Here is a 22,770-nt window from a genome sequence, read left to right as displayed (position 1 = left end):
CCGTTTAGCTTCGTTTTATTGTTAGACCTTAAGACCTACAAGTATATCTTACAAGAAGTGCAACTCTCTTTAATCTTAACTGTTTATTTGTTTGTTTGTTTGTGTGGGTCTCCTTAGGCTACAGCTATTTATATACGCTTCAAATCATTGTCTTCCATTAATGTTATGTTATGTGTGTGTGTGTGTGTGTGTGTGTGTGTGGGGCGCTTAACCTAGTTGGGGCTGTAATCATATGAAAAAATACTTTACTTTAGCCTTAAGTATCAAATGGGTGAGAGGGTGATCGTGATCGTGATCGGAGGAGGAGTTTACAAACTTAAAAGTCGGTTTCGGTCAGTGCTATGCTTGAATTCGCTTACTCTTAGATGAATGGCATAACAGAATTGCAGATAAAACATACACACAATACATCTACATGTACATACATATGTAGTTATAATATTTGACGTAAAGAATATGCAACATGATAAAAGAAAAACCATAAGGACAAAGGGACTACGCGACGCTGTACGGTTGTACGAACTCATGGGTGGTCTGCGGGGGCGTTAACAAGAATAAATAAATAGATTCTGTGGAACTTAGTGGCGAAATACTAGTACTCCATGTACTTCTCGATACGTAAAAAGGAACAAAATTATATTCATAGGTATGCATATGTATATCCATACATACTTAGATAGTGAGAAGTGAATACACGATACAATACGAAATGCTAATCGTAAATTAGGCTAAACATATTCCGGCGCTCGACCCACTGGGGTGGGCAGCGGTGGTAATACGAGTAGTTACAACTGGTTTGGGTGTGTGTCTCGTCTTTGCACTTAATATTTAATGCTAACCTTAACTCGTATAAATAATTTATGTATAGCTATATGTAGAGATGAACTTAAGTTTTGCCTTTGAAATGTACATATTTGATTCCTTTACAACACTGTGTTATCTGTTACTTGTTGTGTGTGTCTTTTTGGGTGTGTTGAACAACATTTGATTTGCCCCGTTTTATTCACGATTTTTAATGTATAAAAATAAATTTTCTATGCACATCCAACATTGTAGTAATATCAAAGAGTTTTTTTAGCTTGGCTTTTTGTGAGTTTTTTTTCGTATTGTTCTTAAACTGTTTCTATTGCCCGTGTTCCCCCCAATTGCCAATCTGCCCCATCCATGGGTGGGTGGCCAAATGCGACGATTTCAATCGGTTTCTGGGCAAAATGTTGCTGACGAGACAGGGCTCCGAGAAGCCCTGTCCCATGAGCAACATCATTTATGGATCTGTCAGACATTTTAATTCATCGATTGGCGGCGATTCTTAAAAGAAATAAGTGGTCGGCATTATGGTGGCGCTGTTCAAAAATCGACCCATTTGGCCACCCATTAGCCCCTACGCGGCAAACAGCTGGGCAGCAGCAGCAGCAGCCGACTGTTGCTGTTGTTGCTGCTGGTGCTGCTGCTGTTGTTGCTGCTGCTGGGTCGCGACATTCGTCATTATCGGAATGGCCGTGCCGTCGGCCGTGAGGAGCAGCGTCTGCGTCGGCGCCGCTGTGGCCTGGGGCGCCGGTTCGGCCATCGCCACATTGCCCGGCAGAGCAATGAGTTGATGCTGGCCCGCCTTGTTCGGATGCGGCACCTGGGTGGCTGCTATGATGCTGCCATCGGCCGACTGCAGCAGGATCGTGTTGGGTGGCAGATTGAGGTACGTCACCGTGCCGTTGGAGCTCACCGTCTGCAGCTGTAGGGGAGGCGGCTGTGGGGCGGAGGTGAGCAGCAGCTGCTGAGTCGCTGGGGCACTTGTTACCACTGGCTGTGGCGCCGCCTGGCTTTGGCTGCTCAGGTCGAGGCCATCGTGGTCGGCCGTCGTCGCTTCCTGCTCCTCCTCTTCCTCCTCCAGCTCGGGCTGCTCCTCGCACTGCTCTTCGTCGATGATCTCCTCGACCAGATCATCCTCGTGCAGCTCCTCGATGATGTCGTCTTCGTTCTCAATGTAATTGCCAACATCAGCGGCGGAGCCACCCGCATTGACGCCCCCTGGGGGCGACGGTGTGGGCGTGGGCATGGCCAGGTAATTGTCCCCGGACTTGGCAGTCAGGGCCGTGCCCTTGGGTATGCGGAATTTGCGTAGGATTTGAGCGGTGGAAGAGGAGAGATCATCGTCATCCTCCAGATCTTCCTCGAGTTCCTCCTCCTCCGCCAGCTCCATTTGTTCCGCCTCTTCCTCAGTCAGTTCCTGCTGCTGCTGCTGCACCTGTTGCTGCTGCTGTTGCACCTGCTCTGGGGCGACGATGACCTGCCGCTGATTGCGTTGGGGCTGTGCATTGACGCGCAGCAACGTGACACCGCCCGCTCCGGCCTTGCCAGTGCCATTGATGAGGCTGATGGGCGCATGCTTGCCGGGTCCGCGGGCAGCTAGCAGGATCACGGGCGTCTTTTTGGCTCCGGCCTTGAAGCCATTGATTCCGCTGCCGCTCACCACAGAGACACAGTTGCTAGCAGCTCCAGCGCTGACGTTGGCGTTGCTTCCACTGTTCGTTGCATTGCGGGAGGGAGGAATGAGAGATGAGACAGCATTTGCATTAGTTCGTGGTTTCGGCACGGCGGCGGCATGGGACTGGAGTTGTTGTTTGGCAGGGGGGTATTGGTATTGGTGTTGGGGCATGGGCATTCTGTTCTTGTGCGTCACAAAGTCGGCAAACTTGTCGACGAAGCTGCAACCTGTGCTGCTGGCGGGATTGCGGGCACGCATTTGTGCCTGCTTCAGGACGATCTCTTCGTGGTAACTGCGATTCGCTTCCGCCTGGCGACGCTGCAAGTCATCAGTGTTTGGGGGACGGTGGTTCTGATGGTTCTCGTGATTCGTGTTGGTGGTGGTTGTGGTGGTGGTGTTGTTGTTGGTGGGTTTGTGAATGCTGGGTGTGTATGGCCGCTTGAACATTGCCTTCTGCTTGTGGTTCTTGGAGTTTTGGTTGTGGAGGTTTTGTTGGTGTTTAGAAGAACCTTTTGTTGTTGTTTTGTTGTTGTTGTTGTGTGTTTCATGTCGCATGTTGATGAATTTTTGTTTCGTGTGCAAATCATAAGAAATAACACAAACAACGGACGAACGTAAAATTATTTTACATATTTTTTTTATGTTTGGATGAAAAAAGAAAAAAAGTAAAATAAAATATTTTCATTAGCAATTTTGCTTCAATTTTTCTTCTGCTTTTATGGTTTCGTTTTGGTTAATTTAGGGGGGGATAGGCTTAAATCAGTGTTAATCTGGGTTAGTAAATTAAAAATAGTACTTAGATGTATGACTGATGGATGGATGGCTTTTGTGATGGATGATCGAATGTATGGTGGGGGGATGTGTGTGTTGTGGTTGCCTGCGCTCGATTCCCCCGTTTATTTTTTACCGTTTTGCAATAACAATATTCACACATGCATGCTGCAAATGCAACTCTGGCACATGCATGTCTGACAAGTACCCCTTATTGTATCGTTAAGAGAGGATCAAAGAGAGAGCCAATTGGTGGAGAGAGAGAGAGAGAGAGGGACACTGGAGATGACATTCGGTTAGGCAAACACAAAACACAAAACGAAACGAGAAACAAAACGAAAAAAGACGAATAAATAAAAGTACACATACCTTGCACTAAATGTCCAATTTTAATTGTTTTATTTTTATGTGTGTTGTTATTTTTGTTATGTTATATATTGGTTAAGTGTGTGTGTTCGTGTGTGTTATTCGTGATGAGCGGATCTTGGTATTCAGTTTTCAGTTGTTGCACACAAAAGAGACACACACAGAGAGAGAGAGAGAAATAGAGAGAGAGAGAGAGAGAGGAACAGGCACAACAAGTGATGATGGAGGAATGATTGATTGATCGATCGGTTGACTGCTTGATTGATTGAATGAGCGAATGTACTAAATCAATGAGCCGAGACAGTGAGTATTTTGGGTATTTTTTTATACTTTTTCTAGAAGTATACATATTTTGATGGTTGCACCGGCTTCCATTTGCGTTGCTTTCGCTCTCGAGCAGGCATTTTGCTATTCACTCTCGATGTTTATGGTTTTATTAATTTTCATTTGTTTAAATTATATTTTTTGGTACTTTGGCTGCAGCTTTCGATGGCGTTTCAGATTGCTCAGAGGGCTAATAGCACCGCCTCTGATATATCGTAGCTGTTTTCGTTATCAGAATAAATCATACGCGAGGTTTATATTATTGGTTGATTGATTGATTGATTGGTTGGTTGGTGGGTTGGTTGTGTGTACATAAAATAAAACAAGAGAAAAGAAAGAAAAAGAACAAAATTGCATTGAGGTATAAAACGTATTTGAACAAAACTTATTTTCTCGGAACAAAAACAGGCCAACAATGTTTGATTATATCACATAAGGAACTGGGAATGAGGAACTTGGGTGTTAGGCGGGATAAACGGGAATGTTAGCGGGAGGAGGAAGCAACAAAAAAGCCAGAGACAACGCACAGTCTCGAATGTACAGCGTAGAGTGCGGGGGGGTGGGGGGTGTGTGAAAAACAATAAATAAATGCACAAAAAATGTTGGCAAATATCGTGGGCATATCAATCGGTACATCGAATGACAAAAAAAAGAAGCAAAAAGTGCCTACTAAATAAATATATGTATGGTATGCGTAAGTCTAAAGGTTACAACATAATAATAGATACTAAATAAATTATAATATGCATAGGACTAAGTTTAAAAACTAAACTGATTGGTTGGTTAATGCTTAATGTACGGCTTTTTCGGTGGTTTCATTTCATTTCGTTGCACTTTGGCTGCCTTTCGGCTTTTAGTTGTTCTTTGCTGTTCTTGTGTTTAGTAGCATATGGTACAACGGCGTTGTTCAACACTAAATACGTGGAAATATAGGAAAGACAACGGTACACAAGCGACTTGCAGCATCGCCGCCGACTACGCAACAGATTCAACAGAAAGAGACAGATAGAGGAGCATTTAAGAGAAAGATTAAGAGAGAGATAAAGATACTAGACGAGCGAGTTACAAAGAGAAAGAGAAAGAGAGTGACAGATCTAAAAGTGGGGGAGTAGAGAGAGAGAGTAGATTAGGGAGAAGGATTAGCGGAAGTTTTTACCTAATTTCTTTGGTCTCCAGCAGGGACGATGTGTTCACATCGTTCACCGCATTGATCATCGACGTGGGCGAAAAGGGCAGGTGGTACATGGAGCCAGTGTCCAGGGCGTACGCGTCGCTGCCCTTGATCAGCAGCTCGTTCTTCAGCTCCATGAACTGCTGGTGCGGATTGTGGGTGGCGAACTGTTGCTGCTGCAGCAGATGTGTCTGCTGCTGCTGCTGGTGGTGGTGGTGCTGCTGGTTGTGGTGATGCTGCTGCTGCGTGTGCGCGTCCAGGGCGTTGGCATTGAGCGTGGGCTGGAATGTGTACTGCGAGTAGGGGCACAGGTCGCCCAGCTCCCCGGGCTCCAGCTTGGGCTGGAAGCTCTGCAGGCCATCGGGCGTCAGGATCTGGTAGCTCTGCACGGTGCCAATCACGTGTTGCTGCTGCTGTTGGTGCTGCTGCTCGGCCGTCGTTGGCGTGGCCGCCGCCGTGGAGCTCAGGTAGGTCACGTTCTCCATCTCGTAGTGGGGCTGCGACTGCCCCTCCACCTTCACCACCGTCTGCTGCTGTTGCTGCTGCTGATGTTGCACCAATTGCTGCTGCTGCTGCGGCTGGGTCGTCTGGTACGTGGCCGTCGTCGCCTGCGCTCGCTGCTGCGGTGCCGGCGCCGTCGTGTATATCGTTTGGCTGCCGTCCAGCTGCAGGGGCACGAGGTTGCCCGCCTGGTCCTGGATCATAATGCTCTGGCCGTGCAGCTGCTGCTGCAACAGCGCCTGCTGCAGCTCCAGCTGATTCGAGTAGATGAGCGTCGTGGTGGGCCCCGTCCCCGCCTGTCCGCCGTTCGGCGTGGTGGCACCGCGCTGCAGGGTCATGGAGCTGCTGGCACCCGGATTGGCCAGGGCCAGCTGAGCGCCGCCCGGCAGTATCATGCCGCTAAAGTCCAGCGAGGGCAGCGTCTGCAGCTGCTGCGGCTGCGTCGTCGTGGGCGCCAGCGTCGTCGTCAGCGTGTGCTGCATGGGCTGCTGTTGCTGTTGCTGCTGCTGTTGCTGCTGCTGCTGCTGTTGCTGGTGCTGGGATTGGGGCACGGAGATGCCCTCCGAGTTCTGGACATCGTCCAGCACGCTGTCGATTTGCGCGAGGCGCTTCTTGGCTGGCGTGCCGGTGGGTGTGCCCGCGTCGCTGGCCTTGGACTTGCGGACACGTGGGGTGCGGGAGGTACGCGGTCGCTTGGCGGCCGGGGTGCCGTCCCCCTTGAGGGGCGTGGTGGTGGCCGACGGCGGCATGGGCACATCGCCGTGCTTGTCCTTCTTGTGCATCTTCATCTTGTCGGGGCGCGAGAACTCCTTGTTGCAGATGGGGCAGGCGAAGATCTTGCGGTTCTGGCCCTCGTGGAAGAGGTACGCGTGCCGCTGGAAGCTGTACTTGTTCTTGAACGTCTTGAAGATCTCGTTCTTGGCGCACACCAGGCAGTAGGCCACGCCGTCGATGATGTGCTCGTAGCGCGCAATGTCCAGCCCGCGCACACTCATCTTCTCCAGGTACTCGCCCTGCTCGTCCTCGGCAATGACGCGCGTCTTCCGCTTGCGCTTCTGCTTGGCAGCCGCCGCTGAACCCGACTTGGGCACCATGCTGGCATTGGGCTCGCCGGAGTTGGCTTGCGGCTGGCCGTGATCGTCGGGCAGACTCGTGATGGTGTAGCTGACCGTGCCGGCCGCCTGCTCCGCCGCCTCTGCCTCCACCTCGGCCTTGATCACCTGATACTCCTCGTAGTCCTGGCCCTGGTCTAGGTCCTGCTCCTGCTCCTCGTACTTCACCTGCAGGCCCTCCTCCTCGTACTTCGCCTGCAGGCCACTCTCCTCGTCATCCTCCTCCACATGCTGCGGCTCGTACTTGATGATGTCCGCCGCCACGGCACTGCTCCCATTGCTCAAACAGTCGCTGCTCCCCGGCTCGCTCTTGAGCACATGGTACTCCTCGTAGGTGTTGCCATCGAACTCGATGATGGTGCCGTCCGTGTTGACCAGCGCCGTGGTCGTGGTCGTTGCTGGCGCCGGCGAGGCAGCCACCGCCACTGGCGTGGGTGTGGCAGACGCGACAGATGTGGGCATGCCGCCATTATAGTTCTCAAAAACTATGGTCGTCGGTGTCTGTCCGTCCTCGCCAGTGGTGGTGATGTAGTGGTACTGTGGCTGATGATGGTGCTGCTGCTGCTGTTGTTGTTGCTGCTGATGTTCGTTGGTGTCCACTCCGCCTCCGCCCCCTCCTCCGTTCGTGTGGGCGGTGGTGCCGTTCGTGTGCAGGATGGAGGACGAACTAATAGTTGTGACCACATTGTCTTTTGTTTATATATTTTTTTTTGGAAAATACATTTTCGGTTTGGTTCATAAAAGATGTGTTTGAATGTAATATTTGCATAAATCAATAAATCAATCGGTAATCGTAATCGAAATTGGAATTCAAATTGAAAATCGTTAATCAATCAATCGAAATCAAAAGCTAATGTAGTGCAAAATGATAACTACTCGTACAATGTCCGCTGGTACATATGCAAATACATACACATACAGCGCAGGACCTTCTTTAGATATATCAAAAATATATAGGTAATATATAGAGAGAGATAGAGTGAGAGATTGGTTTTTGTTTGTCGGTAGAATTTGTGTTTTTTTGCAGTACTTAAATCTAAGTTTTATATATTTAAGTAGCAATCGTAATCGTAACTCTGGTACAGTACTCGCAAAACGCTAAGGAAAACGAATAAGATAAATACTTTCAGAAACTAAGTGTACAACAGAGGACAGAGCAAAGTATTTATTTGTGAATTGGCCAAACGTTGCAGCAGGAGGAAGTCTCCTGCCAACGGATAGTGTCTTTGCTTCACAGACAAGAAATAAAAAAGAAACATAGGAAAAAATAAAAACAGACATATACTAATAAATATCTTTACTAAAATTAACTTAAATCATAAAAGCAAATCTAAGAAATAACCAAAAATAAATAAAAGACCAAAACGCGGCGCCAGTGCTACCCATCTGCGCATGGCTGGGCAGCACTGTTTCGGCTGTGCAGCTGGTCACACTTGAGCCCGCGCGCCACATTTGAACTTGAATTAACTCTTAAACTAAACTAAAATAAAAATAATACATACAACTAATAATTGCATAAATGAAATATAATAATTTTTGAGCCATTTTCAACGCGCACAGCACGGAGTTTCCGCTGCGGAAATGATATGTGCATTTATTTATTTGGATTTTTTGATGGAAATATTTTGACATTTGAGAGTAGAGAGAGAGAGACAGAGACACACACAGACCGGACCAAATGTGGCAGTGGGAGGAGTGTCGTGTCGGAAAATTAAACACGAGTATTTTGGTTTTTAGTTGGAAAAGCATTTTCGGAACTTGTTAATCAGGTGAAGGATTGTCATTCGATTGAGGGGGAGGATGAATCTGAATCATTTTGAGCACCGCAAATGGAAGAAACAATCATTGGATATTCTTCGCAGTGGAGCGAGTAAATTTTGGGCACAAGAGAAAACATTTACAAACAATAATTGAATAGTTGAACAGATCCTCCGAATATTCTGAATGGTTGGAATGATTGATGGAGGCATGAATGATGGAATGAAATGCAGACACTTACGAAATAAAGTCGAGTTAATTTTGGAAGTTGAACTTTGAATTTTTGGCCAATTATTTTTGAATGTTAAACAAATAAAAACAGTTACGAATACTAGTCAAATGCGTATGTACACATGTGTGTGTGTGTGTGTGGTTCGGTTAGTTCTGAGAGCTTCGACGTGACACCAATTACGAGTACACAAAGTGGGTTAAAAGTTAAACCAAACACAAAGACTACAACCAACAAACAAACAAAGGAACACTTAAGTTAAGAAGGAATCAAAACACAACATAAAATAATGACGGAAAAGACACTTACCGGCAGCGCTGTTGGCCACGCTAACAGCAACATTTTGTTGCTGCTGCTGCTGCTGCTGCTGTTGCTGTTGGGGACTGCTCGGCACTGTCGTCTGATATGTGGCTGTGGCAGCCGTTACGGCCTGTCCATTTGCATCACAGAGTATTTCGTTTTGCAGCTGATAGACATTGCCATCGGTGCTGCCATACTGCTGCTGCTGCTGCTGCTGTTGCTGCTGCTGTTGAGGCTGCTGCTGTGGAATGCCATTGAGCGTGTTGGCTGAGGGCAACATATTGATGTAGAATATGCGCTGCTGATCCTGACTAGATGTGGATGTGGCTGCTACGCCTGTGGGAGCTGTAGCTGTCGCTGTAGCTGCTGCTGCTGCTGCTGCTGCTGGCTGACTTAGTTTTGGTATTTTGCCCTCGAATTTGCGAGGCTGTTGCATGAATGCCAGCGATTGTTGCTCCTTTTTGGCATCTGGAAAATGGCAATCGGGGAGGTTTTAATATGTGTTTTAGCTACAGTAGCAGAGATGTATCGAATGGTTAATATGAGTTGTAAACACACACAGACACAGAGAGATGAAAGGACATGGGAGCAATGGGAGCAGGGGGCAATGGGTGTGAGTGTTGGGTGTAAGCAGCAGCAGAGTCGAGATCGCAAGCGAAAGCAGAACAAAACACTGAAGACGAAGGCCCAAACAGGGAGACCAAACAGCCACCACGTTGTAGCGTTGGGGGTTAAAGGTTGTTACGCGGCGTGGAAGGTTTTAGTAAAACAGTTTTGGTTTTTGGTTAGTTTTTTTAGCATAGTTTTAAAAGCGTGATCGTATATTTGTTTGTTGCTGGGCGCACTTACAGCTAGATTTTCATAGAACAAAACAGAATATGGAACAGAGCTATTGGTATCGGTATCGGTATTATCGGTTAAAAACACAAGCAACAGCTACAAGATACAAGATACAAAGGGCTGGGGGAACACATGACAGCTGCTGGTTGCGGCTCAAGTTTATTTACATTTGTCGCGGGATTGTCGGAGGCCACGAAAGAGTGACGGCCTGCGACCCATCCACGGGGAAGTGATGATGGATGGGGAGAGTGCTGTTGGCTGGAGAGTCTGGGAAGGATCTGGAACTGGAACTGGAACTGGATCTGGATGATGATGGGATCACGATTGATGATTGATGATGGGATTGCGTTGGTTATATGGATGTGGCAGTGGTGCAGTGGCTTATGAAGCTCCTGCTCTCACCTCCATCGCTGCTAACCGCCACCGTCGTTGCCGTCGCTGTTGTTGTTGTTGAATTTGATGCTGCTGCTGCTGCTGCCACTGTGGCAAGTGTTGTGGCTGCTGCAGCCGGCGACACTGCAGCGGGCGAATCCTTTTTCCGCTTTGAAGGAGTTTTGCGAGTCGTCGCGCTGCCCTTGCCGCGACGTCCGCCGCGCGATGTTGAGGATGTGGAGGAGGCTGGCGATGTGGAGCGTTCGTCCTTGGTGCGCGGACTGCGGCCGCGGCTGCTGTTCCGCGAGTTGGTGCGGCGATGGTGGGAGGCTAGCCAATCGTCGTCGTAGTCCGCATCGTAGCGCCGCTTCGCCTTGCGACGCTTAAACTCCTCCTCCTCGTCATCGTCTTCTGCGAAAGGGAGAGAAACGGAAGAGAAAATAGCGAAAGAAAGCAAAGAGAAGATTCTTAAGTCAGTTCTGTTGCGTGGACTCTAGGGACTGGCCTACACACCTGTCCCATCATCCATGTACTCGAGCAGCTCCTGTTTGGTCTTAAAGTCCGCCGGACTCTGCAGACTCACAGCATCCTCGTGCGGATAATCGCCCTCAGCCTCGATGGCGAGGTCGCCCGTGTCCAGCGTGAGCACGCTCTCCTTCAGCATGGCCTTGACATCGTCGGGCACATTCGGATTCTGTTGAATCTCATCGAGATCGAGGTCTGGATTGCGCTCCTTAAAGCTCTTCGCTATGGTGGGATTGCATTGCTTCTTCATTCTGCGGGGGGAGAGTGGGAGAACGGGGAGTGTCAGAGGGGGCAGGCCACAGACCAAGCAGTTGGGAGGAAACCTACTTCTTATCACACAGCAGCACATCGAGGTGTGGCGGCAGCGGTGCGGCCGTGATCGCTGTACCCCCAGTGGAATCCTCTGGATGCCGACCCACATCCCGGCCCTCCATCCACATGTCGTAGCGATCGCTTTGGAAGCGCTTCACGAACGTGTCCATGGAGATCTTGACCATGTCGTTGCTGCACGTGCACTGGACCTGCAAGGAATGGAAGGACACGCGCATGAGTCCCAAGTGCGGGCAGGGGCAGGGCAGGGCAGGGGCTGGGCAGGGGGAGGTATTACCGCTCGCTTGCCGTACTCGATCCAGCGCTCCATGGCAAAGTTTGTGGACTCGGCGCAGTTGAAGCCATGATTGAAGCCCGCATGGTAGCCAAAGGGAAAGGTGATCATAATCTCGCCCGATTCCTGTGTGATCTGCAGGAGGAATGGGTAGAGCGGGGACTTAGCTAGGAAGGAGGAACACACTCTCTCTGGATGGGCTAACCTTGCTGACGGGCACGTTGTGCTGCTTGAGGATCTGCGGCGATATGAGCGTCATCTTATGGCGCAGATATGCATTGCAGTTCTTGTAGCTGGCCGGGAAATACTGATTGGCCACCTTCTCCAGCCGACGGCCATACTCGGGCGGCACCACATACCACGTCTTGGGTGCACCAAAGTGCAGATAATTGATCGAGTAGAGGTCCATGTCCTCGGTGTGCCACGCGAACGTTGTCTTCCACATGCCAAAGTAGAGGTAGGCGGTGTTCACGCCATCGATCTGTATGTTGTAGTCCTTGTTCACGTAGTCCAGTATCGTGCCCAGTCTGTTGATGTTCCAACTCTGCCAAATGAGGGACAACAACAGGTCGGTCACAAAGCCCCCCAAACAGAAACTTCAAACTCAAACTCAAACAACTTACATCCTGATCGGGATCTGTGATGCTGCCGCTGACGTCGGCCCCATAAATGGGGGCCACATAGGTAATATTCTTCCAGTACTTGCGCTCGAGATCCTCGTAGTCAAAGTGCTTGGGCGTGGCATAGCGCTCGGTGCTGGCGAGATCGCTGAACTGCTTCACCGTCAGCGGCTTCTTTTGTATGTTGATCTGCTGGTAGTAGCCCTGTTTGCCCGTCACCACCTGGCAGATGGGCGCGGGAATTGTCACATTCAGGGCATCCAAATCGGCATAGCCGCTGCGGCGCGGTATCCACTCCGCGGGCGGCACCACCTTGGCCAGCCCAGCCTTGTGGGCGCCCTGTGACTCCATGTAGGCCACGTATTTGGGAAAGTCTTTGAACTCCTCCCAGGTGGGTCGGAAGACCATGATGCGCGGTATTTCAGACATTTTCATTTGAGCGAAAGGCTCTCTCTGACTGTCTCCCTTCTTTGTCTGTTTTTTCTCTTCTTTCGCCTAATTTCGATCGATCCTGGAACTGTGATAAAAGCAGAGAGGCATTAAAACTCCCGCATTCATCAGTTGTAGGCACTCTCAAGGCACTCGCAGAGCCCATTAATCCGTAGCAGATGCCTCCTGCCTCCTGCCTTTGCCCCTGCCACAGTCTCAGGTCTCAGTGCCTGTGCCTCCTGTTTGCCTGCTTGCCCCGCCGCTGAACGATCGCATCGCATCGGATCGGATCGGTGCCTGCCACAAAAGCAAACAGAAAGAGAACAGCTGCAACTTTTCGTGCGCCTTTTTTCCTGAATGGGCGAGGCAGCAGCAGCGACAGCGACAGCGGCAGCCGAGACGGGGGCAGGGGCAACAGCAGGCCATTCGAGCCGTGTGTATAGAGGCTGGCAGGATATGCAGTTGGTTTCGTGTGTGCCGCTCTGCGCGCTGTTTCGAGGAGAGGATCGTTCTGCACTCTCCTCAAAATGCTAGACAACAGACAGCAGCAGCGGCATTCCCCTTTGCCCCGCTCTTTGTTACTGGATGAAACCCATCAGAAAGAAAGTGCATTGATCTTAAGGATTAGATATTGTAGCGTTAGTAGCATGTAGAATGTGGGTTCGTATCGTATATCACAGATCATAAAACGTATCCTTAAACTAGCTGAAATTTTGATATAAGCTGCAAATTTTAGTACATTTTTGTTAAATAAAAAGTATAATAATAATGTAGGAAGAAATCCATGAAAATGGTACACAATAATTGCAGATCGAAGACCCAAAGTTCAACGCTTATCGTGCATAATTTCACCATTAACTTTAGACCTTAGATAAAAGCTGAAAATCCAATTCAAAGTCATTAATTTCCTTATCAATACACAGAGCGAAAAACACAGTTGAACCGATGCCCGTTTATGTTTGACGACACATTAAAAATTACTTAATTTCAGGTATACTTTTCTACCATTCCCCACTTTTCGCAACGTATTTCTGTATACACGAAATGGCAAGAGAATGGATGATGCCGCAATAAATCATGCCACACAGCCAGGAGCAATCAATTAATGCCCAGGACTCCTTCTGCATGCTTCCCAAAACACAAAACGTCCAATAAGCAATAATCTTGCATCTGTATTTGTATTCGTATTAACAACTTTTCCGGTTTCCGCTTGTTTTTCGATTTTACTGTCAGCCCAAAACAGATTGAAAGCTCTGCAGGAGCAGCAAAAGCAGCAGCAGAGAAAGGAGCGAGGACAAGCAACGCCGTGCGAGACATCCCAGCGCGAACTAGATGAAAATTTACGCAATTTTGGGCCACGCAGAAAACTGTACCACCACCCGATGAGGTTTCAATGTGTGCGAGCGGGACAGAGACACCGAGAAGAGAGCGGAGCAGCAACGATATGTAGGGGAAAGGGAGGGGAGCGGAGGGGGGAACAATGACGAAGGATAATGACGAGTGCGCAAAACTATTTGCTAGTTGGGTTCGTTTTTCCATATTCGACTGAGCGAAACACAAAGTAGACACAGAGCAGGAGAGAGCGTAAGAGAGTGAGTGAGTGAGAGAGAGAGAGAGAGGACCAGGCAGGATACAACATAATGGGCGAGTGGGCAAAGCAACGAGTAAAGTGGGGCGAGTGATGACTGGGATATATGCATGTGTGTGTGTGTGTTTACAGGAGGAGTATCTGTGTGTGTGTTTTGTATGGAAAGATGAAATTTAGAACTCACTTGTGATGTGCTTCGATGGGTTTTTGTTTCGTTTCGTTTCGTTCTCTTTTTTTTTGTATTTTTGGTTTATTATTCAGTTTCTCCTTTTCGTTTCGCTCGCTGTGTAAATCCCAACAAAATGGCAAAAATGGTCTTCGAGTATCTGAGAGTTGGTCTGGTCTATGAAGTGGCCAGTGAGTGGTTCACTGCTCTATCAGGATTCGTAGTTTATTGCACATTATTTGAATCTGCATTTGCATCTCGAATATATCCTTAAATATATTCACTGGCTTTTCTTTTCTTTTTTTACTTCTTTCACAGAACTTTGGTTGCACAATTTCTATTTATGTAGTTTTTGTTTAAACAAAACTTGATTGGGTTTACTTTGGTTGTGTGTGATTCGATTTTTGGTTTTGTTAAATTTTTTGTTTGGAAATTTGATTATCAAATGGCGTCGTTTGTCTTGCCTTTTCCACAGTCTTTGACTTGGTTTTCTTTCTTTCGTTTCTCGCTTTTTTTAATGGTTGTATATTTGCGGGGACGGGGGGCGGTGGCTCACGAGAGTATCAATATATATATATAAATATATGTTTGGGCTGCATGTATATATAGCTAACTGGCTCTTATATGCGAACTATAAACACACACGGCGAGCGCGGACCAGCGGCATGTCTGTGCTGTTCGAGCTGCGAGAGGAAACTGAACCACAGCCTGATGCCAGGACGATGGCGACGCAGCCGTCGATGGAACTCACTCGCTCAGCACAGCTCGGTTCGGCTCGGCTCTGCTCTGTCGCTCGCTCGCTCAGTCGCACACACACACACAAATACAGGATATACAGGAGCTGGAGAGCGTTGTCCTTTTAATGCGAATGCTTTGGTCAAAGCATAATTTGAAAGGAAAATTGGTATAGCGCAAGGGACAGAGACAGAGACGGCAGCGACAGAGCGAGAGCAAACAAGTTTGGCAGGATAATGATGGAAGAGGGAAAATGTGGAAAAGCGGCAGTTGGCAGTTGTTTTTCACTCCGTCCCCTGAGGCCCGGTCCCTCCATCCACATCCACATCCACATCCACAGCCATCCATCCATCTGTCAAACAATGCATTTTCCTTTTTCCTTTTACCATTTGGCAAACTGCTTTTCATGTGTGTGTTGCAAAAACGAGACGTGCCGAATGGAAAATGCATTCGCCATTGGCAACGCTTTCGCCTCGCATTTCGGGCTCCCCTTTAGGTCTCTTTCGCTCTCTCTCTCTCTCTCTCTACCTCTAGTTTCATGATGCCTCTCTGACTAAGCCGGCAGCAAAATCGCAAAGGGCTTAGCCCTCATTATGCAGTGTCTGGGCCTCGTTTTGTCAGAGATTTATATTTGGCGAAGATCTGCATAATCTCGTGTGATCAGAAATCAGAGGCAGGTAAACAACGAACCTAACGGCAGGAGTCCGTCCACTTGAATTCTGGACCTTGTCAAACACTTGAGAAGGTTTCAGATGTCATGAAATTTGATGAATATTTTGGGAATACATTCGAGAGAAGACGCTGAAGGAACAGGCAGGGAAAATCCCGAGTTGAACATGTCTTTTTAGGAATTTGTGCAAGAATTGAGAGATAAATCTTGAAATTAGATGTAAAGCAATTATAGCATTTTTGATTTGTTTTTTTCACAGTGGAACTGTGCGATCTGGCAACTGATTAGATAAGAAATACAACCCACAAGCACGATCGGCTACTAGCATCAGATAAAATATCTGGGAGCAAGTTCTTTTATCACAAGAACAGATCAAACTGAAAAAAGGCGAGAAAGCGCAAGTATTTAGCATGAAAATTAGCACATCTGCAACTGGAAAGGATATCGAAAACTGCAGTAATTACGTCAGAGTTGGGACCCCCTTTCTGGGCAGGGGAACTGCACACAAAAAGAACCAACAGACGAACCATAAAGAACTTTATGAAACGAAACAAGGCGAATGGCGAAAGAAGCCGAACCGAGCCTTAATTATGGCAGCATGAAGCGGCGTACGAAATACTGAGGAGAAATATAATTTACAACATGTCATTAGCCGGGCAACGCCTATGCAGGGAAGGGGGAGAAGCCAGGAAGAGCGTGGGGAGCGGGCGAACGGCAGGATCAAAGCGTGACCAGAAGAGAGAACAGTATGCGCAGAATGATAGGAATGGGCCACACTGCGCTGCAGGACTACAACAAAGCCAAAAGCAAGAAAAAAGCGAGTGGGAAACGCAGCACTTTTTTATGGGAGTGTGAGTGGGAAAGAGAGAGAGTGAGAGTGAACAAGGGGAGCCACACACAGATCCTGCGAGACGGCAAATACTTGTTTTTCAAAAGTAGCTCAAGCGGAACAAACCAAGAGTGTGTGAGAGAGTGAGAGAGAGCGACATGGGGAGAGCTTATCGAAGCGAGAGCTTGAACGAAAGCAGCGAGAATGACCAGACGGCGGCTTCAACTTCCGGCAGGACATACACACAAGCACACACTACACAGAGAGAGCGCCTGCATTTGTGTACACAATGTGGTCATTGACTGAACGGTAAAAAGCGAAAACAGGAACCAACAACAACTGCGGCAGTAGCAGGAGCAGAGCGGCAGCAGCAGCAGAGCAGCAGCAGCAGCGGCGATGACGTCGTCAAAAGAACACACGTAGAGACTGCCATAATGCGCGTCCCCTTTTGCCACATTCCCAATTCCATTTCCCATTTGTGCATCTACGAAACGAACGAACGAAAACACACACGCACGCATGCCTCTGCGCCGTATGCATATGCATGTGTGCGTGTCCGTCCGTGTCTCGTGTGATTTAACAAAGCATTTCTCTAATACAATTTCTCATAAAATTTCAATTCGAGCCTGGCTCCTCAGCTGCGACAACAACTACAAGATTATTTATGCTTTTTTTCTTGTTCCTGCGCTGCTCTCCTCTGCTCCTTCTCCAACTCCTGATCTGGCGCTGGCGCTGACGCTGCTGCTGCTGCTGCTTTGCAGTTGTTGTTTTATATCCTTTTGTGACGACTAGCACGCGCGTTCGCATCGGAAGTTAGGAACAGTGGGGCAAGAACAGGAACATAAACGAAAGCAAAAGAATATGTAACATAGAAAATATACCAAAATGGTGAAACTTTTTCAGGTTTTAGTAATAGAAAAGTTCATCGATCAATTAATGATATACCTAATAAGTTTTATAAAATGTTGAAACCATTTTGTACACTTCTATTTAGGTAATTCTAATGCATTGAATTTTGAAAACCACAATTATTTTTTTTTTAACCATTTTTGATTTAGCGACAACCACTGTGCAGCAGCGTCGTCAGCGACAGCGACATCGACCCGACCAAAAAGCAAAGCACGCGTCCCCTTTTTCAAGTTTCCCTTTTGTTGTCCTTTATCTCAATTGCACAACTGTTTGGCTTTGCCTTTGCCTTTGCCGTTGCCTTTGCCTCGTTTCTGCCTGTGCTGTGTGCTGTGTCCTGTGCCTCTCTTTGTGTCTCTGTCTCTCCCCCCTGTCACTTTGCGTTGGTTCCTGTGCCGCTTGCCGTTGTTTTGTTTTTGCTTTAGCGTTCGTTACATTTTATGTTCACTCTATGCGTGTGCCAAGTGTGTGTGCGTTTGTGTTAGTGTGTATCCTCATACTCCTGGCGACCATTATTTTTTGTTATTGTTGTGTATTAAGTAGAGGAAAAGGAACGACGGAATATACCGACGACAGAGCAAGAGGCAGTCCAAAGCCGTCAAAGCGCATGACAACTTTACAGTTGCAGGCTTTCAGCGCACCACAGACTCGCTGCGCGCTCTTTCTCTCTGTCTCTCTCTCTCTCTATTGCTCTCTGGCTTAAGTTCTCTCCTCAGTGTTTGCCGTTGTTTGGGCTCTCTCGCTCTCGCTCAGCTGCCGTACGTACGCCCAGCAGCTGCCGCCGCAATCTAATTAATTCTCTTTTACGACGTCCGCCTCGTCCGCCATTGTTCGCTTGGGTTTGAACGTTTTTCGCATCTCTGCGTCCGTCGTCCCCCCGCACCCAACCACTTTTATTGGTCATCCATTGTCGCCATTTTGGAAAGCGCAAAGCAAAACCGTAAAATTATATCAAAGTACACAGAAAAACGGTAAACTTGTCATATTTTCAGGAGGCGCGTGCTCAAGAGGCTGCCACTTGGACATCCCGCTGGATGAAAGTAAAAGAAGTAGCCGGAAGAGGAGCCAGGCTCCGGTATCCTCCAAACATAATGCTCCACATTCAGATTCAGATCTGTTGCTTAGGCTGAAATGTAGAACGAGGCCAGGCCAGGCCATGGCTGCCTGTCGGCCACTTGTTCAAACTAAGCGACAACTTCAAGAAGGCCAACGTTAGGATTACAATGGGAACGTAAGGGCCAGAATATGGTAGAAGGTCTCGTTGGATAATAATGAAGCTCAGATTTCCTTAAAGTTGCCTTAAGACTATTGTGTTACATGAAGAGATTCAAGTTTTGTTTATTGATTGACAGGATAAATCCAATTTCTAAAGAAGAACTCGGTCTTTCACACCGAATCTCTTCCAATGCTTATTTCCATTTCTATTCTTGAACCCACGAAAGTAGGCAGCGATTATCAGCGAAGCTCTACAAAATCTTTCCACATTTTTTGAGGGAAATCTGTGCCAGGAATGCTCCAATCTGATCCTAACCCTGGACAACATCAGCATTCATAGGTAAAGGATAGGTAAGGACATGCATGACCTTCAACCCTTCAAAATACGACGAGCAAAGGCATTCCATTCCATTTCACATTCGGGGGATATCGGATTGGGTCAATGCCATAACGTAACCCCCACACTTGTATTAATTACATACCCTCAATCTGCAATCGGCCCAAAAACAGCCACCCACCCAGTGAGAATCCTCAACCACCCGGAACCTGTTGAGCTACCAACTTGTTACCACTTCGTCGTCGAGGGTTGTCCGTGCACCTGACTCCCCGGAACACCACCTACCACGGTCGTGGTCGTAGTCGTAGTCCTAGTCCAGGTCGTAATCGCAATCGTAATCGTCACCGTGGTCGGTGTGGGCAAACAATGCGAGTGAGTGCTCGCACAGCACAGCTCATAAGCGCCGCTTGCACGGGGGTTTGTTTATGTTTTATGAATGGGAGCGCACGGACTGCGCTCCATGCTCTAACTACCACCGAATGAATCCCTGCTCTGTTTTGGTTTTCGATTGCGTATTTTTGTTGGGAAAACCCCTAAAAATTGACGAAGATGTTGTGTGGATGGATGACATGCCGGCACAGGCACAGGCCACTGGCACAGGCCACTGGCACACGCCACCAGAAACCATCAGTTAGGTGGTGGGTTAAAACACATGACCAGAGACCAGAGACCAGCAACCAGAAGAGCGGATACTGTCGGTGCCAGACGACTACTGGGCTGGGGTTGCTTTCCATTTGTTTACTTTTTCTTTTTGGGGGGGTTTTCCCAACGTCCTTGCACCTACAGAAGGCCACTGAACAGAAGAACCAGAAGAGCTCTGCGTGTGAGCGGAACCACCCCGTGCGCCATGTGGCCCAGAGTTTCAGAGTGCCAGTGCGCCAATATGTAGGTCGGTCGGTGGTTGCTCCGGCCTTGGCTCTGGCTCTGCCTCTGCCTGTGACTCTGACTCTGGCCATGTCTCTGCCAGAGTGTCGGCGGTGGTGATTCCAAAAATATATGCCCAGACATGTCTAAGGGTTACTCTGGCACCGCACGATTTTTGTTTATAAACATTGCGCAAAAACAGCTGACTTTTGGCCAACCATCCATCCATCCCCCAATCGTCGAGTGCGTCGTCTGAGTGGGTAGTTGTAGGCTCGGCAGCAAGGATGTGTGGCATGCCCCAAAAATACCACTGCCACACACACACACCTGCACACGCACAGCACTTATACGAACGGGCAGCAAGGCAGTCCGGGCCCCAGCTCTGAAGGCAACAAACGAGCGACTGAGCAGCTGTCCAAGGAGAAGCATAAACCGACTGCAAGGACAGATGTTGGCCGTAAAATGCACTGAAAATGTGAAACTAAACTGACTCTTGTGTGTGTGCAGCGATGTCTAACTTCGAGTTGCAGCCGGCAGCCGTTGCACATTGAAAGGTAGAAGGCTGAGGCCGAGAGACAGAAGGGATCGGCCTGGTCTGGCCCGGCCTGCCTGCTGTTGCATTGATTACTTCGTATCGTGGCTAGGGCCTACGACTGTAACATCTGTCCAGGCCGTGGCCTTCCTTCTCAACGTGAGCTCTCCGCTAGAGCCTGTGGCATGTGCCACGAACATAGATGGACTAGAGCCTGGCATCTGCTCTTTGAATGTGGCACCCAATTCGATTGATTGTCTGCGGTTGTCTCCTCTCTCTGTGTGTGCGTGTGTGTAAGGATTCCGAGAGTTTTATTGGACCCACAACGATGACAAGACGCAGCCAGCAGATCCCAGCAGACAGCTGCTCCAGCATCATCATCCAGATCCAAAATGCTGCTGCCTTTCTCTTCTTCATTGCTTTGGCCAGAAACCAGCATAAAAAACTTCAACTGAAGGAGCAGCTTTCCAAACATATTCTCTCGCAGAGCTGTAACCCAACACCAGAACCCGTAGGCCCGTGGGACAGGCATAGGACATGCACAAGTGTGAGGACACAGGAAGAGGGCCCCCAATCCAAGGCTCAGCAGTAGCCAGACCCCAAAAGAGGGTAAAGTTTCAAATTGCATTCTGAACAACTTGTGTTTCGGAGGGACGACAGAAACCGGTATTACACGCACAGGATAGGACGGGGCAGGCGTCTACGACTACACCCGATCCCGATTCCGATCGTGAGAGATTACATAAAAGTTTCAGACGGAAGGCGGAACAATAACTGTAGCAACCATTTGGAGATTTCCGCCTAGGGGCTTCTGGTTACCAGCGTCAAGAAGGATGTGCTGACAACAACAACAAAATCACAACTTCCCAGCCTGACATTCGCTCTGTCTCCGTCCGTCTGCCTGTCTTCCCCTTTTAGGGCAGCTGCACTTTGCCTGTGCCGTGCCCATTGTGAACTGTATTTGCGCAGGCGTACATTGAACTTTAGTCCTTCCATCCATCCAACCATCCATCCAACCAATCATCCATGCATCGTTCAAGGGGCAGGTAACATGCAGACGCTCAGACACCGCGGCAGATGTTTCTCCCTTGACGGCGCTGCTTCCATTTGGCTTTGCCTTTGCCTCTGCCTTGCCTTTGTCGCAGGTCAGTTGTTTGTGTCCCGAAAGAGTTGATTTCGTTATCCTGTCTGGGGTTCTGCCTTTATTTGGTCCTCCTCAAACATTTGCTTGTGTCTTTGTTTGGCTAAAAGAAGTCATTATCGGGGGCATAGCGTGGTTTTGTGGTGAGTGTGGGTGTGAGAAGCACTGCTGCTGGGTAGGGGTTCCCAGGGGTACAACAACAGCTTCAGATCAAGTCGCCAAATAGAGCAGACAAATTCCCAGCCAGAAAGGGCGAGTGGCACAAGGAGGGGAACTTAGTTGAAAGGTTTTCCCCTGCATTGTCGTTTGCTTTTCATGGTTAGAACTTTTCAAAGTCAATTTAAAATCAAGAATTTCGCATTCTAAACGCATTCCCAACCCTATGCTAATCCCCCCCTGAAAGCTTCCTCCCAAGTTAATGCAATTAATTTAAGGCCTGAAAGGGCGAGCAATGCAATGAGTGGTCCCCCGAGCCACACATAGACAGAAAGACAGAAAGAGAGGAAGAAGAGAGAGAGACACATGAAAGAGCAGCGAATGAGCCATTTTCAAATTGAAAAATCGATTTTGCACAATGCTCTGGCCGCATAAAATTGTAACTGGAAGACGCCCCCCATGGGAAACGAATCCCCAAAAGAGATTTATTAATTTTGCACAACTTACCCCGTACTTCTCCTTTGATGATGCTGTTGCTGAGGATGTATAGCACTCTGCTCCGCTTCACATGCTTTGGGCCGATGGTTCTCCGCTGACTTATTTCATATTTTATTGCAGATTTGAGCAAAACTTTATTCCAGGTAAAACCGCGTCACACCCGCACACACACTGCGTGGGTACGAGGAAGCAGCAGGCAGGCAGAAGCAGGCAGGAGGAACGCAACCGAATCCGAACACTTGGCGGCAGCGGCGTACGTGACCGAGAGTATGTGTCCCGTTCACAATAGACGCTTGTGGACGCAGTTTATTTACAATAGATTAGAGCTGCGCGCTGCACATGTCTGTGTGGATTTTGTTGTAGTTGTGGGTGGCACTGCCCTACAGGCGCAGCGGGCGGCGTCAATAGCGTTAGCTTTAGTTTTTGCGCTGTGTTGTCATTTCATAATGTAAGCAAACATTTTGGTAGCCGTGTGTGTTGCAGGCATTCTTATAAGAAGACGAAGATGGCGCTGCTGCTTATCAGAAGCGTCTCCTCTCGTTGCACACACAAAACGCGGTTTTAAAGCACACTTTTAATGGCGATTGTGGTCAGCAGCACTGCGGGAACAAGTATACGTTTAAAACAATCACCGCAATTCACAACTTGTCTGTTTAATTAAGGTTTTTGTGAGTTTTGCAAAATTATTTCGTGATGCAAAAATAAAGCAATTAATAGTGTGGCCAGTAG

The 22,770-nt window shown here is 48.3% G+C and overlaps 1 protein-coding gene across 8 annotated transcripts; it reads right to left on the bottom strand.

The window, feature by feature from the left end:
- Positions 1-82: 82 nt before the first annotated feature.
- LOC117890999 (probable lysine-specific demethylase 4B) lies at positions 83-22,767 on the bottom strand. 8 transcript variants are annotated; one of them, XM_034796148.1, is made up of 11 exons: positions 22,051-22,765; positions 11,979-12,492; positions 11,561-11,899; positions 11,359-11,490; positions 11,079-11,272; positions 10,740-11,002; positions 10,257-10,637; positions 9,024-9,482; positions 6,128-7,416; positions 5,100-5,650; positions 83-2,519 (listed from the first exon to the last, which is right to left on the bottom strand). In XM_034796148.1, exons 2-11 carry the CDS (start codon positions 12,408-12,410, stop codon positions 1,382-1,384), a joined length of 5,178 nt encoding a protein of 1,725 aa, XP_034652039.1. In that variant the 5' UTR covers positions 12,411-12,492; positions 22,051-22,765; the 3' UTR covers positions 83-1,381. The 8 variants fall into 8 exon arrangements, 5 of the variants coding, with proteins under 5 accessions (XP_034652039.1, XP_034652041.1, XP_034652043.1 ...); XM_034796150.1 differs by having other exon boundaries at positions 83-1,465; positions 5,516-5,650; XM_034796152.1 differs by having other exon boundaries at positions 83-1,459; positions 5,516-5,650.
- Between the last annotated feature and the right edge of the window lie 3 nt (positions 22,768-22,770).

This window comes from Drosophila subobscura, chromosome E (assembly GCF_008121235.1).
Source record: "Drosophila subobscura isolate 14011-0131.10 chromosome E, UCBerk_Dsub_1.0, whole genome shotgun sequence".
Classification (NCBI taxonomy): domain Eukaryota; kingdom Metazoa; phylum Arthropoda; class Insecta; order Diptera; family Drosophilidae; genus Drosophila; species Drosophila subobscura.
Note: the sequence above shows the minus strand (reverse complement) of the source record. Positions and strands in the feature narration are given on the sequence as shown.